General features: G+C 40.7%; 1 protein-coding gene across 1 annotated transcript; it reads left to right on the top strand.

The window, feature by feature from the left end:
• The first annotated feature begins 837 nt into the window (after positions 1–837).
• LOC117871820 (transmembrane protein 68-like) lies at positions 838–17,870 on the top strand. The gene is made up of 5 exons (XM_034759577.1): positions 838–1,006; positions 6,138–6,331; positions 11,452–11,512; positions 11,960–12,099; positions 17,302–17,870. Exons 1-5 carry the CDS (start codon positions 838–840, stop codon positions 17,404–17,406), a joined length of 669 nt encoding a protein of 222 aa, XP_034615468.1. The 3' UTR covers positions 17,407–17,870.
• Positions 17,871–18,261: the final 391 nt, after the last annotated feature.

Below are 18,261 nucleotides of genomic sequence, written 5' to 3'. Positions count from 1 at the left end.
CTGGCGAGGTTTGCCTAAACTAGTTCAAACTGGATTCTTCAGGGACCAAGAGACAAAGGAAGGGATTTTGGTTAAATGGTCTGGTGGTAAACTGATTCAGGGCCTTCTTTCTGATCCAGCAGTCGGACAGGATCTGTGGTCCACGGAAGGTCCCAATCCTTAGGGAAGGTTGGAAGGACTTTGGCCTACTTAGGCCCCAAAAGGCTGGGTTCCTGTTCTGAACAAAGGGTGTTATGAACTTGAAACCATAGGAAAACCCATGTGGGGTTTGAAGGATTGCTCCTGCCAGAACGCTTATTGGATTTGGAGTGATCTCTAGTAAGCTTATTAGCACGAATGTAGGTCTTTGTATTGTTTTTAATGTGTTTTCTCTGTATTGCTTTTATACTAAGACTAAAATAAGCTTGTTTAAAAAGAGATGTTTGGTAGATTAATAGTGGTAATTACACTGTTAAACACCTCTGAAGAGAAGGCAAAACAAGCCTGCTTAGGCAGCCTGTGTTTTGTTGGGGATAGTCACAGTAAAGACAAGGAGTGGTTCAACCTGGAAATACCCTAGTCAGAAAGGAGAGCGATGCATGTCTCCACCCAATGGCTCAATCCAAAGGCAATGGCTGGGGAGCCGGAAGCTTGAGAGTGGGTGCCCTTGCTGGACCACTGAGGGGAAATACAGGTGCCCTGAACTGTGACATATATGATGGCATTGTGTGTGGGGGATCTGTATCAGTGTGAATTGCATAAGTTTCCACAGCAGTGGAAGTAAGTACCCTAGAAAGGAGAAGTACAGAGAAAAGTCTCAAACTTTTCGGGAAAGTGTTTGTGAAAAGAGACGGGAAGATGAATTATGAACAGCTGAGGAGACCTTGGCTGGTTGAGGTGTGCACAGAAAGGCAGCTCAGCATTGAGGATCTGATGAAAACACAGTTAGTAGGTTTGCTGTATTCTAATGAACAGAAGAGGAATAATGGTCCAGGTCTGCAGGGAACTTCCAGCCCACTGGCAGAGGGTACAGCCGGCAGGGTAAATCTTGGAGCCAGCTCCTTGGAGGGAAGCAGGTAAGTGGCTGGCAGAGGCACTACCTCTTTTCTATGCAGGCTCAGTGCATCACTGCAACTGGGATCAGAGACAGATCTACAAGTAGATCAGGAGAATCTGCAGCTGGAAAGGGACAAACTGCATCTGGAAATGCAGCAGCTAGCAGATCAGGAGCAACAGAGAGAAGACTAGGAGAAACAGCGTAAGTACAAGAGAGAAAAAAAGGAGAAGTATTACCAGCATGAGGAGAGAAAGTAAGACAAACAGCTTCAAAGTCCTAATCCAGTAGGTAGAACTAGTTGTCAGGTACTTGTCCTGGTAGGTGGTATAAACTCCAGATTACTTCCTTGGAGAGGGGGATGATATAGCTGTGTGTCTAAATGCTTTGGAAAGGTTTTCTGAATTGATAGGTCTCAAATGTAATTGTTAACAGGGAATTGTCATTGAGTGGGTATATTTCCAGTGGGGTCCCACAGGGATAGGTTCTTGGCCCTATATTAGATTTTTATCAGTGACCTGGAAGAAAACATAAAATCATCCGTGATAAAAGTTTGCAGATGACACAAACTGGGGGAGTGGTAAATAATGAAGAGGACAGGTCACTGATTGAGAGCAATGAGGACCACTTCATAAACTGGGCAGAAGCAAACAATATGTGTTTTAATACGGCTAAACGTAAATGTATACCTCTAGGAACAAAAAACATAGGCTGTACTGACAGGATGGGAGACTCCATCCTGGGAAGCAGTGACTCTGAAAAAGATTTTGAGTCATGGTAGATAATCTGCTGAACATGACCTCCCAGTGCAATGCTCTGACCAAAAGGGCTAATGCAATCCTTGGATGAATAAACAGGGGAATATTGAGTAGGAATATTTTTTCTCTGTATTTGGCACTGCTGTGACTGATGCTGGAATACTGTGTCCAGTTCTGGTGCTCACAATTCAAGAAGGATGTTGATAAATTGGAGAGGGTTCAGAGAAAAGCCACAAGAATTATTTAAGGATTAGACAACATGCCTTATAGTGAGAGACTCTGAGCTCAATCTATTTAATTTAACAAAGAGAAGGTTAAGGGGTAACTTGATTATAATCCATAAGTACCTAGCTGAGGAACATATGTTTAATAATGGGCTCTTCAGTCTAGCAGATAAAGGTATAACACAATCCAATATCTGGAAGATGAAACTAGACAAATTCAGACTGGAAATAAGGTGTACATTTTTAACAGTGAAGATAATTAACCATTAGAGCAATTTACGAAGGGTTGTGATGGATTCTCCATCACTGACAATTTTTAAATCAAGATTGGTTGTTTTTCTATAATACATGCTCTAGCACAGTGGTTCTCAAACTTTTGTTCTGGTGACCCCTTTCACATAGCAAGTCTCTGAGTGACACCCTCTCCCTCCTTATAAATTAAAACCACTTTTTTTATATATTTAACAACATTATAAATGCTGGATGCAAAGTGGGGTTTGGGATGGAGGCTGATAGCTCGCGACCCCCCATATAATAACCTTGCAACCCCTTGGGGGGTCCCGACCCCCAGTTTGAGAACCCCTGCTCTAGCAATTATTTTGGGGAAGTTTAGTGATCTGTATTCAGTGGCCTGGATCTGAATGTCTTGTATCTGAATATGTTCCTCCTCTTCAGACAAAATGTTGGCTGTCACAGAAGGCAATTGAGGGTGATAATTACCTTCCATAGCCAAATCTGAGCTCCTCAGATTCGGAAAAGGTAATTGTAGTGAGGGGGCCTGGCCTCCTCCAAGACTGACAGGGAGGAACCACTCTCCATCCCCTGGTAGGCAGAGCCAGGCAAGCCATGCCCACCCTGCTGGAAGCAGAGGGGTGGGACAGGAAGTTTAAAAGGCAGGCCCTGCAGCTCAGTTGCTCAAGAGCCAGAGAAGGAAGCAGATGTTGTTCATCTGCTGCCGAGCCCTGTGCCTGAGACGGAGCTCTGCTGCACTGAGGACCCAGAGGAGATGGCAGGACTGCTGACAGGCCAGGACCCAGAGGAGCTACTGGGACTGCCACTGGCTGTGTACCTCAGGGAGACGGAGGAATCCCAGGAGACATAAGTACATGCCAAAGGGGTAGTAGGAAGTAGCAGAGGGACACCAGATGATAGTTCGGTTGTGTTTGCAGAATTCAGGTCAGCGTGTTTCGGCCAGGTCCTCACTGACCCAGTGGCAGAACTATCTGCCACTGTTGGGGCCATGGGCTAGGACCCTGTGGAGTAGGGTGGGTCTGGGTCTCCCTACCCTCTGCAGCTGCCCCACCCCTGGGGTGGCTGCCTACCCACCTTAGGCCAAGAGGCCTGTGTTTGCCTGCTGCCTGCCTGAGCCAGGAGGGCAAGCAATAGACTGCTTACTGCTCTGTCCTTCCCAGTGGGTCAGAGCCACTTTAAAACTGCTTCTTGCTCTGCTCTGCCCAGGGGCCAGAGCCCTGAGACTGCCTCTTTCTCTGTTCCACCCAGAGGGCCAGAGTCCTGAGACTGCTAATTCTCCATTGAGCCTTTCCTTAATAGATATGTGGTAGTAAGAGGGTATGACCTCCCTCCAAGACTGATGGGGAGGGATGGCCTACAGTAATTATGGACATCCTTTGTGTGGTCTCTTGGAAGGAAGCAAGGCATCCAGAATGTGCATCTGATGCTGAAAACCCCTCCGGACAGGAGACATGTTTGAATCCAGGTTTCCTCTTCAGAACCACCATTTGAATTCTTCCATTAAAATTCTTACTTTAAAACTCAACTACCCTAATGGTCTACACTATAAATTAATTGCTATCCTTAGCTCTACCTGCAGAACTACGTGAGGGGTTTTAGCATCTGTATTAATGGTCCGGAGAGATTCGGAGTCTGTGGCTGCAGGTGTTGAAAGGAAACCAGGTGGCTGTGGATCTCTGTACTCCGTTTTATAGCCTGACCCTTAGACTGTTCAGGAATCAGGGAAGGACGGGTAAGCGGGGTGTGTCAGCTCTCCAATGGGCACTGCAAGTTAGGTTTCTCCATCAGAGCTGCTTGGCCAATACCTCCCATGAGTGAGAGATGCAGAGGCTACTCGAAGGAGAACTTTTCTTTTCTTTTAGAGATTGATATCTTATTATACTGTACCTTTTTGGTATACAAGAGTTTTTTTCTTTCTCAGGTGTACAGTGACCTCACCTTTTGAAGTTTAATGCTTCAAGATTCTTCACGGTCATTTTCCACCCGAATTAGGCTATCTGTGATAGGGTATATAAACCCCACACTGGGCTGGAAGGGGTTAAAGGACAATACTGGGCCCAGGTAGCTCTGTCCCTCCAGCCTGCAGAGCATGCTCCACTGGAGATGGGGTTGAAAAGGGAGCAGCACAGCTCAGAAGGGGGAAGATGGGGGAGAAGGATAGACCTACTCTGAAGGCTTCTGACAAGAGTGCCAGAGAAGCTTCCCTGAGGGAAGTGAAAATATATGCTCAACTCGGTTGGGACAGATGGTTTGGTTATCCTTTCTTTTTCTTTTCTCCTTATCTGGAACTGAAGGTGGGGAGGGAAAAGCAGTGATAGGAAGTGACCCAGGGAGGGTGACTCAGAGGGCACCTTTGGGAGGGCCAGATATCGTTGACCCTCCTTGGGCCCAGGGTTGGTTCCCAGTGGGGTGGGCAGGCCAAGGCTCCCCTACCCCTGCCCTTACTACAGGAGGGACTTGAACTACCTGTGCTCCTCACTGCACCTCTGAGCAAAGGGCAACCAGGACTGTAAGACTGGCCCACTGTGGAGGGAAGGGCCCTAGGTGCACTAACCACTAGGCCACTAACCCACGAAGGACTCTATTACACTACCTTTACCTTTATTGTATCTAGAGGTTTGTTAATTATATACAAATTTCCCTAAGAGCTAGTGGTTTGTTCGCCTATGCTATTCTCCTTAGGATCTCCCCATAGTGCTCATTGTGGTGTGTATGATTCCACTTTTGTATTCATTTAAAGTTAAATGTTTTTTGTAAGAAGTGTCTTTAAGACAACTGAAAACAGTTGCTGAGGAACATCTCACTTTCAGTAATCTTTATTTCATTTGTAACTCAAAATCTCAAAGACTAACTTGTGAACTCAGAAATAAATGGTTGTAAAATTTCCCAGTATACATCTGTAGTTTTAAAAAATCTTACTACGCTTAGCATAGTTATATTATTGGAGCAAATTAGAAAAACAGAAAATCTGTGTCTGCTACCATTTTTAATCTGTCTCTGGGTATTCGGATATATATCATGTTTCCCTGTGTTGTGACTCTTTGCCCCTTGTCCTCAGACTACAAGAAGTTATAGCCTATAATCCAAACAAAAGTTATTCATTTCACAATAAAGTAATAGTAAAGTTAGGCTTATTATCATGTGTTGTGTGTGTGTATATATTTCTGGATAAGCAACTATGTGTGACTTTCTTTTAACACATTCAAATCAGGGACGGCACGAACATGAAAGGGCTATTCAAGTTCAAGCTGTAAATTTGTAAAACATTTCTTATTGCCAGTTGAGCCTGATACAAAGTCTCAGAAGTTTTTTAATGTAGCAGTGAAACTATGGACCAAATTCTTCAGCCTTTGTTCAGGCAAGATTCTCAATAAAGTCAAATATTGTCTTTAAATTTGTACCCATCAACAGCTACAGTAGCAGTAAGTGAAAAATACGAAGTCCATCAGCACAGTCCAGTCACCCTGCAGAAACTCTTCTGTTTTTTTATTCCATCTATTTTGCCAGTTCTTTTGTCCAGTGTTGGGTAAAGGTCTCTTGATACCTTCCTTGTCCATCATACTGATTATTATGGCTGGAACTCTGCCACACTTGGAAAGCGCAAGTACATTTCCATGCTACTGTGGGTTGAAGCTGTAACCCCTAATTATATCTGAGTATTTATAACAGATTTATTACTGATGACTATGACATCTCCAGTTTTATCAGATATGTAATATGTAGACACACTTAAAATTGCTGAAGGAGTGGATGGGCGTGTGTGTGTGTTGGAGAGTTTTTGATTAGATTTTATTTTCAAGATTGCAAGTAATAATTATGTAATGAGGTTTAATGCACCATATTGATCTCTACTGGTTATGTTTATTGCAGGAATACAACTGTATTTAAACCTGTTACCTGGACTGCATAGTGGAAGAGATGAAAGTGTTGAAATTCTGAAGAAAGGCAACTTATTGGGTGTCGCACCAGGTGGAGGTCGAGAAGCATTCTTTAGTGATGAAAACTATAACCTCCTGTGGGGTAATCGCAAAGGCTTTGCTCAAGTGGCCATAGATGCAAAAGTGGTGAGTGGTTTCTTGTGTGTGTGTGTATATATAAATATGTTTAACCCACTGATCACTGTGTGTTACATACCCGTCTCTGTGCCCAAGCCACAAAGAATGTGAGTCTATTACAGCTGCTAGCTACAGAGACTAGCTCTTTAACTGAAGCTTTCAATATTTATGCTTTTCGCTCTGAAAGGCCCTGATTCAATCCCCCAGATGGTAGCCATCACATTAGCACATATGTATACTCTACAACACAGGGATCCAAAGATCAATCAAGTAATTCTGATTTCAAGTATGTTTTGTAAAATGGATCCTCTTTCTGGGATTATAAAATGTGACCTAAGAAGGTTCAAAATCAATTATTTTTATATTAACAGGATTATTATAGTCTAATGTCAAATATAAGAATCACAATCTTGTGAGACTGTGTACTTGAGGGATAATATAGAGGACTTTGGTTTTAAGATTAATGGTCTCCAGTTAAGTAGCCTCTTTATCTGTAAAAAAGCTATTGTCGTATTTTGTTATGTTTTTTTAACTTGAGTCCATTCTAGTTTTGTTTAACTTTTTAACCAAAGAATTAGACTGGATTTATCAGAACACTTTTAAACAAAAACTGACATTAAAACACTTAATCTATTGTAATCCCATAACAGTGTGAAGTGTCAGCAGAAGATATTTTCTGTAAACCAGATTATTGTATATAAAAGAATGAATCTCCCCTAAAAAAGGAATAGTATTGAGAGACTTACTTTGTGTGCTTCAAGCAGCATTTCTCCAAGATTTCAGCCTAGGACATACACTGAGGCTATTCAATGACTTGGCTATGGCCTGAAGGCCCTATTGTACTAGAGAGAGTGAGCCTGGAGCACTGGGCCTGGTGCAAGATCTGAGGCCTGTACTACAGGCTGTGAATGAAAGTTAGGCTTCTCCCATCAACATAGCTACTGCCTCTTCCAGAGGTGGATTAACTACACTGATGGGAGAAGCTCTCCCGTTGGTGTAGTTGAGTCTTCACTAAAGTGCTACAGCAGCACAGCGGCCTCGCTGTACGTGTAGCCAAGCCCAGAGATATTGGATTTATGGCTTATTACAGCAATCTGTAATGCACTAACATCCTCTTTTTGTCCTGTGACTGCAGAGGTGTTAGCGGGCCACTTTGCCTTGAATGGTCCCTTACAATATGTGCTAACTACTTACGCTAAACAATCTGTTCCACCTTGCATTTTGCTGTAGTGCTGGGAATACCTTTCCCAGACCTGAAGAAGAGTTCTGTGTGTCTCAAAAGCTTGTCTCTCTCACCAACAGAAGTTGGTCCAATAAAAGATATTACCTCATCCACCCTGTCTCCCCAATGGGATAAAACAGTTTGTTAATTTTCCCTTTGATCTGGTCTACATTACAACTGCATTGCTCAGGGGTGTGAAAAATCCACACCCCTGAGTGGCGTAGTTATACCAACCTACCCCTGGGTGTAGACAGTGCTATGTCGGTGGGAGAGCTTCTCCTGCCATTCAGGGAGGTGGATTAACTACAGTCTCTCCAATTGGTGTAGCGCATCTTCATTAAAGCGCTACAGCATCAGTAGTTGCATCAGTGCGGCTGCATCAATGTAGCATTTTAACTGTCGACTTGCCCTGAGATCCTAACCCACATGTCAAAGGTATTTTTTGATATAGGACTTTAATTGGGTCCTTGAACTAAAGATAGCTTAACTATTTAAAAAAAGAAGTAGGGAAATATGAAAAAGAATACCCAAAAGCTAGCACTGAACTGCAATTAGTGATGTTATGGTGCAAGCTACATTCTAGAGAGAGATAAACTATGTTCTGGAGCATGAATAGAATCTATGTATACATACCATTAAAGTGAGTGTGTGTGTCTGTGTATAAAAATATGATGAATAAGGTTGGTATTGACAATATTATTGTATCAAAACATGCCTTTGTGTGGGCTATTGTAGAATCAGTGGAGAGCTTCAACATGGAGAATTCTTGTTTTTCCATCTCAAAAATTTAAAGGGTTAGTACTAACACATTTTTTAGTGGAAGGGACTAAAATAATTTCTTAAAGGGCCCATTTTTAATTTCTCATTCTATAAATTCTCAGATTGTGTTTTCTGAGTCTTCAAGTCAATCTTCAGTCACAGTTACATGCTGTAAATTTGGGAGTTCTTCATACAAAGCAAACAGGTTGAATCCTTGCTTTAAATGGAAAACTGAGTAGATGTCCTACAGTCTGTGTCTCCATAATATAGATTCTGTCATACTCCTATAAGACTGTTGTCCCTGAAATTACTGCTACATAAGTAGTGCAGTGTGGAAGAAGACTTAGAAAACATAATTTGGCATTACCTGAAAATACAGAATTATTGACAGAAAATTATAAATGATACCAAAAACATTAATGGACTGAGAAATGGTAAGTTCTCCCTGCAGGAGGCACGTTTAGGAATAAACAATAGCAACTTAAATGGAAAATCTCAAAACTTTTCTTAAAAATTTTGGCCCAGATCTTGGGCTGTATCTGATCTGTGCTCAGTAAATCTCAACATGGGAGGTGCAAAAGTAGATTTGTCACCTTTGCACTCTCCTGACCCTGGGGCTACTGGGCCTCAGTGTTGGTGATGCTTTGAGGATGCTCTATTTTAAGTAGGCTGCCCTTGGCCTCAAGGGACCATAATGGCAACCATGGATCTCCAGGGTGTAGACACCCCCTGGTCATGCTTCCTTTTCCCCAGCTACTTCTCCTCCCCCATGCTGGGGGTTGGAGAAGAAGGTGTAATGAGAGCTGCTCTGATGTCTCTGGGTCACTTCATAGGCAGAGGAACTCCACATGTGGCTGGTTAAGCCAGCTTTAGGAAGAACTGGTGCAAAAGAGGATTGGGCCTGTTCTTTCTAGCAGGCAAATATACTATAGTAAGAACATGGAAGTTATGAGTCTCCCCCCACCTTGTAGTGACTGGTTATGCACCACAGGACATGTGATGGAAATGGAGCAATGGACTTTTAACTTTAAATTTTTGAAAAGATTGTAGATTCCCTTCTTAAATTGTGGTAGAAAATCTGCAAACCCCAAAAGAGAGAAGGGGACAAAGTGATTATTTTAACTGTAAATTGGACTAATTTAAATTCAATATTATATCAGTGGAGTAGAATGAAGAATTCTTCAGGTGTACGGTTGTTTTATGATGTACAAAAGTAGGTTGTCACAAGGTGCCTCTTCAGCTACCCAGTGGACTGTGCTGCCCAGCCTGTTTTCATGGTCTGTCAGAAACTCACTCATGCTGTTTCCCTTTCACCATGTGTACATTTATTCTTCAGTTCCTAAGCAAAACAGAACATGACCCGGATATCCAGCAGGAGGAGACTGACACACAGCCTTCTCTTCTCCTCATGGTCACTCTCTGAGCTCCCATGCTTCCTGTTACTCCTAGGTACTGAGCCAATTGTATCATTAGCCCAACAGTTAGCACTCAGGTGTCAGTAATCCTCCCACCAGAAATGGGTTATTGGCTTTCAGTTAAGTCAGCAGCCTTCTCTGTGCTGCAGCAACCTCCATGATCAGGGAGCTATGGGTAGCATTTTGTCATGTAGGTGTTACAATATCCAGCATATGGTATTCTGGCTTATATTTTTACTGCAGCTTTGTTTGACTAATGAAGAATAGAGCTGTTATAACAGAAGAAAGGCGAAGAGCAAGATTAATGCACAAGTTCAATGTGTCTTGGAAATATAAAACGTGGTCCAAGGAACATCATCCTTCCTCTCTGTTATTAGTCAAATTTCTATCAACTGTATAGATATGACTTGAAAGAGATACATTTTAAAGAAATAAAAGCAGAAGGAAAGAAGAAGTCAGCTTAGCTGTCTCCACTAGGGGCTGCTGCTTCAAAAGAAGAGGAAAGGAAATGGGAGCTGCTTTCTTTGACCAAAGCTACCAGCAGGAGTGGAACTGCAGGCAGGAGAGGACCTGGAAGCTGAAAAATAGGACTCAAGCCATCAGTGGTAGAACGGAGCCAGGCAATATTTGCAGGAGAGACGGGGACAAGATGTTATACTGAGTGAGAAAAGAAGGTGACCTAATGCCAGAGAAGCCTAGTCCGGATGAGTGAGAGATTTGGAACAGATGGCATGATGACAAGATTAAATGAAAAGCATGTTCAGATAGTGTGACTTTTTTAAAAAATTAAATAGTTTAAAAATAACTTATTTCCTGATGTTACTTTTCCCTCCAAGCAGTTGTTGTAGGGATGTTGCACAAGAAATACACTCTCTGTTAAGTTGTGGTCTACACTATAAAAAAGTTTAAGAACCCCTGCTCTGATTCATATCTCTGATAAACCTCTTGGGATAGGAACTGAAGGGGAAGCAAAGTTCTATACCATGCCTGTACCTGGTTGGCACTCGATCTATAATAACAATAATGAAGACACTGTCACAACATAAGATTTAGGAAGAACCTCTGCTGTGACGTGATGTGACCTATACTACTAGCTCAGTATGTGCTTCAGAGAGACAATAATCTGCATCATATTTGAGGGGAAATAACTTTCTGAGAAATTACAGTTTCTTAAAACTATTTAGTATTAAAGGCATTGAAAGGAAACATTTAGTTACACATGATCATCCTTTCTTGTCCCTTGCCCCAAGATTTGCAGGTGTTTCATAGTACATTGATAGTCTGTTTTCTATAGAACTTTTGAAAGATTTGGTTACCAAAATAATATATGTCTGGATGATTTTTGGCTAACTCAGTAACTCTGACTTCTTAGGCACTGAAAAAAATTGCTGAACAAACTCATGAAACTGAAAATTATATTTGTGGAATTATTTTTTCTGCTTCTAAATGTTATCCTGTCAGTGTTGTTTTGGTGTTCATCCTGATAATAGCAACGTGTGACATAGGTTCTAAGAACCCTCAGAAAATGGAGCCTCACCTGGTACATAACTAGCTGTAGTTTTTCCTGACAAACATGTGACTCCTTTTGAGTTTCTAGTCGTGATAACTTATCAGTTTCATTTTGATTTAATAGGATGCCTATAACCACATGATATAGATGCAATATTTAAATACAAAAACTGAGGCTGAACTATTGTCCAAAGTCTTACCACTTCTTTTTCCTTATTTCTTAGCCCATCATCCCTTTGTTTACACAGAACATTCGGGAAGGATATAGGACATTTGGAAAAATAGGTAAGATTTACTTCATATGTAGCTTTTCACGTTCTTAGAGTTTTCTTTTATTTATATTTTCAAAACCAACTGTTTCTTGTGAATTTCTTTTTGTTCTCTTTTAATTCTGGAACTGTTTCTTTGTGATGTAAACTGAAGTCCAAATTGGTTAACTAATGTGATTATGCATTTATTAGACTAAACATTAATTGTTCTCTACATGGTGACCCATCTTAACATGATAATGAATATGCAGGAGGCAATGTAAGAGTAGATAATTATTTTCAAGATTATTTGCCTTGGATATTGTTTGATGTACTTTATGTAGCCTTTCATCAAACACCCATATAATTTAAAATTTGTTAGTTGCAATCCAGAATCATTTTGATTCAGGGACTCTGCTGGCTTCTAAGGGTCTCCCTCAAAATGTAACACCACCCCGTCCCACCTTTTTTTTTTAATTCACAGGGTTTTTTAGGTGGTTCTATGAACGTTCTCGATTGCCACTCATTCCTGTATATGGAGGGTTCCCAGTCAAACTTCGCACATATATTGGAGATCCCATTCCCTATGATCCAAATATAACAGCTACAGAACTAGTTGAAAAGGTAAGTTGGGTGTTCTCTTTGAAACTTTCGGGAGTCTACAGTCTTAGTTTAAATGATGTTAGTTAGGTCTGTAGTATCTGACGTTAAATTCCATGTCTATTGGTTTCTTATGAAGTAAAACTTTCTTACAGTACATCAGCCATCTTACATAGTGTAACATATCTCTGGCTGAAATATCATTTTCTTCTGACACTGTTAGATTCCTCCACAGATTTGTGCATTGTTCTAAACTCGTCACCATCCTCCCTGCCCCTCTCCCTCAATACTTTACACCAGAGGTTTCTGGACTGTGTTCTGTGGACCACTTGCTGTTGATCTGTGATGAGCTGGCTGATCACAAGGTCCTGGCTGTGCTCCTTGTTTCCAGATGGTAATCTGTCTTAAAAGAAGCTAAAATACATTACATTATTTAAACTTAAGTAAATTAATAACTGTTAGAAATGCCCACACAAGGCTCTGGTGCCCTAACACGTACTTAATATTACAACAAAACCTCAGTAGCATTAAAACGATCTTTCAGAGAAGAACTCTCCCAGCCAGCCACCCACAGAAGAGCTTCTTTCCACACATTCATAGTTCCAGAGCGTAAACTTCAGCCCGTGCCAAAAACCCCGTCTAACAGATGTTTGGCAGCTATTTAGAGCAAGTTCTAAAATCTTAGAGCCCTCACAGAGAGTGTCCTGCTATCCGCTACTCTCTCCCTTCTAGTGAAGGGGATTCAGCTTGAGTGCCTCTGGTGACCACAGCTGTGGCACGGAGAGAGAGGCAATTCCTCAGGTAGGCAGGTCACAGCCTATTTAAGGCTTCCAAAGTCATAACCAACACTTTAAATCTCACCAGAGACCATTACACAAATCCCAGGGCACGGATGGCATGTGTTCCCAGAATGATGTCACTGTGTTCTGCCCTAGTGTTCCTCTCTGAATGCTTTTAATGTGTGGCTCTAAAGATAGCACATTGCAAAAATCTAATCTTGGGTAATAAGGGTGCAAATGGCGGAGGTGGGTCTTTAAAGGATACAAGGTCCTAATCAGACAAAGAAGGTAAAAAGCTGACTGGGTTACTGCTGTCATATTATTGTCCAACAGCAGCTAAGTGTCTGCAATCACTCCTAAGTTTTCGTGGGCTAGATCCCACGTCATCAGATGCATGGAGTGGAAAATACAGGAGCAGGTATAAATACATGAAAGGATGGGAGTTGCCTTACCAAGTGTGAGGTCAGTCTAACGAGGCAATTCAATTAACAGCAAGATACCAAGGAATGAAAAATAACTTTTGAAGTTGTAATGAGTAGTGTCAACTGTCTGAAATGGGCCACTCTTTTTTTCCCAAAGACATTTTTCAGTGGCACGTTAAGTTTGTTTTGCAATAGAAATGACAGGTATCTATAGTCGTCACTTCCCTTTCTTTGGTATTGGAACTGACTAGTGATGTCTCACAAGGCTGTATCCTAAACTGAAACTCTTCAAACACAATCTAGCCTTTGTTTGATTTATGGGAGAGAGGAACAGAGGGAATAACCATTTGTGGGTAGTCTCAGGGACTATTTGGAGGGAAACAGAGATTTATCTCAGGATATCACATAAGGCTGCAGTACTAATTTAATCTTGCAGTGATTTTATCAAGTTCTCCTGTAAAGAAGAATGGAAAAGTCTATTTCTAATAAAAAATATATGGAAATAAAATCCCTGAGGCTGGTTAATTTACTTATCCTAAAGGAGCAATGTTTCAGGGCAATGCTCTGTTCCTGTCCTCTGCTGCCCCAGAAACTGGTCACACCCACTTTCTTTGAGTTCAGTCTGTATTTTATTACAAACCCTTCTCCCAACACCAGTACAGTGCAACATCAGTTTTTAATTCCTACAGTTTTTAGTCCCTCTTTACCAGGACCCTAGGGAATGAGACCTCTCTGTTTTGGGAGCTGTTTCAGTCTGACTCAGCTAGTCCAGTCTTCCCCTCTTGTAACACTTCCTTTCTGGTTTATCAGGTTAACCAACTGAGGCCTAATTAGTTCCTTGCCTCCCCAGCATAGCTTTCTGATTAGCTACTTGCTCAATCAGCCATCACTGGGAAACTAATTCTAAGTCTACAGTGATCAGAGTGCTGACCCACCTGTCAGGCCTCAGCGCTCTGTCACAAGAAACTAATAGCAGAAAGGTCTCACATTGCAGGCCATCTTGAAATATGTAAACTCAAAGGTAGTTTCTCTTGATTTTTTTTTAAATGGAAAATAAATCAAAGAAAATATATTAATACAACATGAAATTAAAGACAGAAAAGGTCGATATTTGCACAGTGACTTGAGGAGATCTTCAAAGAGACAAAAGGGAATTAGATGCCAGTTCCCATTGACTTGCATTGACTGCCCTTTGTGCCTTTTGAAAGTCTGTCCTTGAATCTGTACTACACACATTATAGTCAAGTCCTACTCTTCAGCCTCCTAAACACTAAATACCTCGCAGAGCCCTTCAAAATGTGTAATAAGGACCCACACTCCAGTCACTTTTTCCCTTGCATGGACACATACAAAATAGAGACAAGGTGGGTGAAGTAATATCTTTTATTGGACCAACCTCTGCTGGTGAAAGAGACAAACTTTTGAGCTACACACAGCTCTTTTTTCAGGTCTGGGAAAGGTACTCAGGGTGTCACCGCCTAATAGAAGGTGGAGCAGATTGTTCAGCATAAGAAGTTAACATATGTCGCAAGAGACCATTCAAGATGCGGTGGACAATTACCATATCTGCAGTCTTAGGACAAAGGAGAGTTAGTTTGGTCATAGATTGTGTTAATGAGACATAAAACCAACATCTCTGTTGAGTCCATGATTTTTAGTGTCTAGCAAGGTTATGAATTTAAGCTCCCAGTCTCGTCTTTTGAAGATGTTATGCAGGTTTTGATTTTCCTTTGATACAAGGACAGAGAGGTCAGATATGGAGTTGATCATTTCAGGAAAAGTGTTCGCCCATGGGTGATTAGGGTATTTTTTCTTTTATTATTGGGATCAACAGAGTTACAACAACACTACATACAAGATATATAGTTATATATCTGCAAATGATAAATGTTATGAGACAGATCCTCAGCTGGTATGAATTGGCTGAGGTTCTGGCCTTACTGGAGCCCTGTGGGGATTAATGCTACTATCAGAAATGTTTTTCATTTCCTGATTCCCATCCATTTAAATAATTTAGAAAATCTTGGCCAATATATATGCCTAATCTTAGGCTCACTAATCCATAGCTAGGTGCTTAAATAAATAATATGATTCTTTCCACAAGTGTTGAACACCCAACTAAAACATTTTTTTGGATGCTGAGGGGAAGCTGTTGTGTCACTTTGGGTGGAATAAGTGGGCCCAGAGAACTGGAGGTGTTTACATGACTGTCATTATACAACATGAACTATTTTAAACAAGGTTTGGGGTCTTGAGTACAGAGACCTCAGGCTGCTTAGTTATTGTGGAAAACACACTAGAAAACTCATGGCAAAGGCTGGAAATGTATTGACTGAGATACCCAAAAGGAAAAGAATCAAAACAAGGCAAAAAGCATTGAAATTAAATGATTATGCAAAACAAACAATCCCTTTTTCAGAGATAAAGAATAAGGGTTTGAGTCTCTTGCTCTGTCAAGCAGCCCATCTTGGTGAGGAAGAGTTAGTTTTGCTGTTGACAAAATAGACACAGGAGGAGATGTGATGGGATTGTAAAAGTTGGGGGAAATATGGCTTTTGTTGATGTTCTCAGGACACAAAGAGGCTAGTCAGGGATATCATCTGGTTGGTCTGGTCAGGTCCCTTACCTCTGCTAGTCCTTCTCTGACTGGCAGAGCTGGATGGACCGTCTCACCTTGTTGTGCTGGGGCTGTGTGGTGCTTTTGGTCTCTGGATTAGGCAGAAAGCTGAGAGAGAGGACAGTAGTTAGTTTTGAGGGACAGGATGGGACACACAAGAGACAGGAGGACAGAGTTGGATCTCATATGTATCAAGTTGGGGTCCTTGCTGGGGCAGTGTGTTGGTTAAGCCTCCCAATTGATGTGCCAAGGTCCACGTCACAATGAAAATCCCCCAGCAGCAACGGCAGTAGTGCAAATGGTTTTTCCTTTCCCTCACAAAGTCTCTCTTTAAAAGGACCCCAAAAGGGGGTGATGGGCAGAATAGCCCATCCTTTTTTTATTTTGTCCACCAGTTAGGATTAATTTCTGAAGTACCAATTTTGGTCCATTGAGTTCCAGTCCCATACTCCTCTTGTTTACCAGACATGATTTTAAGCACAGTCCTTGGGTGGTATCAGTAGATCCTCTCTGTTTAATTCAGATGTCTCCTTTTTCCTTCTTAAATAAAGTTCTATAGAAGGTGATTGTGACAATTATGAACTTTTACCCATTTTCCATAAATTAAGCCCATAATTAGAGAAGGCCCTCTGGGCCCTAATCATTACAACAGAGCAAGGGAAAGGGTCTAGGCTGAATATTTATCAGATTTTAGTCTGAGCAAAATTACAGTGGATGAGATTTAACATGCCCGAAAAAACAGGCTTTTACATCCTGAACTTCCCGTTTTATTTAATGATTTGATGCATATTTTAATGAATAGTAAACATTTAAAATAGGGTTTGAAAAGGTAATAGCTGTTTTTGTAGGGGGCAACTGCTTTCTAAACCTTGCAGCAGAGGTTTTACATTGGAATAGAATTTCCGCAGTGATAGCTTAGTTAAAAGATCTTTACAACAACTCCAATTGAAAAAACTGTCAAACTTAAATATGAAATTATATCAAGTCACACTTACAGTTTAAGGGCTCAAACCTGCAAATACAAGTGAATAATTTCAATAAAATATGTAGTCCTATTGAAGTTAATGAAACTAATCTCCTGAGTTATTCATGTGCCTCAGGGTTTGCAAGATGGAGTGGTAGTGAGCTAACATTTCCATGGCACTATTGCATATGTAGATCTAGCTGTTTTGTATGCTTGGTTATCACAGGGAAAAATACACTGGTGTGTGGGAATGAGACTATCCCTCAGCATGGTCTTCATGGGATCTTGTGAAGGATTTACCCTTCCTGCCCTCTCCTCCCCCAACGTTTTCCACTGAGTTTTATGTATACCTTTAGCATCCTTGGGAAAACTAGAAGAGAATGATGATTGAAGTAGTCATTCTTGAAATATAAAAGGTTTCCCCCTCTTTCTTTCTCTTAACAGACAAAGATTGCCATTGAAACGCTAAGAGACAAACACCAAGAACTACCAGGAAGTATACTAAGAGCTCTGTTGGAACGATTTGATAAACATCAGAAAGAAGACTAGTGTATTTAAATATTGTTGTTAAATATTAAAAACTGTTACTGTAACTTGTGGGAAGAAAAATATAGTTTTCTTAAAAGTACAAGAGACTGCAAACTACATGTATCAAACATTCAATCATATCACTGCCTTAAAATCTCTCTCTCTCATCTGGTCTGGCAACTTCAATCCAAATAATAAAAGAAAAGGAAATTAAGAGGTTCATTATCCTGAGAGAAATTGATTAGAGATTGTTAAACCAGATGACAGCAGACATTATTCTCATATAAAAGTTAGACCTTGTGTAGCATTAGGAGCACACAGGGTGAGCTGATTATAGAGGAAGTCGACATTAGAAAATTTTGGTGTTTGGTCTGTTTCCAATTGTTGATAGGAGAAAAACAGCCCATATCCAGACCAGATGAGAGAGAGAGAAATGTTGAGACATTTTGGCTATAACACACTTATAACTGTATTTTAATATCTAATAAAGGTGCAAATAAATTTAGAAATGGCTAAAAAAGTTATGCTTTTATCACTATTGCCTTTGCATTAATGTTGAGATTTTTCCCTGACAATTTTTTCCTTTGAACAAAAAGCATTTTATTAATTTTTAAAAATTGCAATTGAATTATTGAGATAATCTATCAGTACATATACAGTAACTCCTCGCTTAACGTTGTAGTTATGTTCCTGAAAAATGCGACTTTAAGCAAAACGATGTTAAGCGAATCCAATTTCCCCATAAGAATTAATGTAAATAGGAGGGGTTAGGTTCCAGGGAATTTTTTTCACCAGACAAAAGACTATATTAATTATTATTATATTATATATTATTTGTTTAAAACTTATACTGAGTATAAGTTTTAAACAAACAAT

This window comes from Trachemys scripta, chromosome 2 (genome assembly GCF_013100865.1).
Source record: "Trachemys scripta elegans isolate TJP31775 chromosome 2, CAS_Tse_1.0, whole genome shotgun sequence".
In the NCBI taxonomy this organism is placed as follows: domain Eukaryota; kingdom Metazoa; phylum Chordata; order Testudines; family Emydidae; genus Trachemys; species Trachemys scripta.
Note: the sequence above shows the minus strand (reverse complement) of the source record. Positions and strands in the feature narration are given on the sequence as shown.

Excerpts from the sequence above, each read along its gene's own strand:
- LOC117871820 (XM_034759577.1), top strand. The coding sequence starts at position 838 with ATGAATTATGAACAGCTGAGGAGACCTTGGCTGGTTGAGGTGTGCACA. Across the intron at positions 11,513-11,959 it reads TAGGACATTTGGAAAAATAG|GGTTTTTTAGGTGGTTCTAT; the intron begins GTAAGATTTACT and ends TTTAATTCACAG. Across the intron at positions 12,100-17,301 it reads CTACAGAACTAGTTGAAAAG|ACAAAGATTGCCATTGAAAC; the intron begins GTAAGTTGGGTG and ends TTCTCTTAACAG.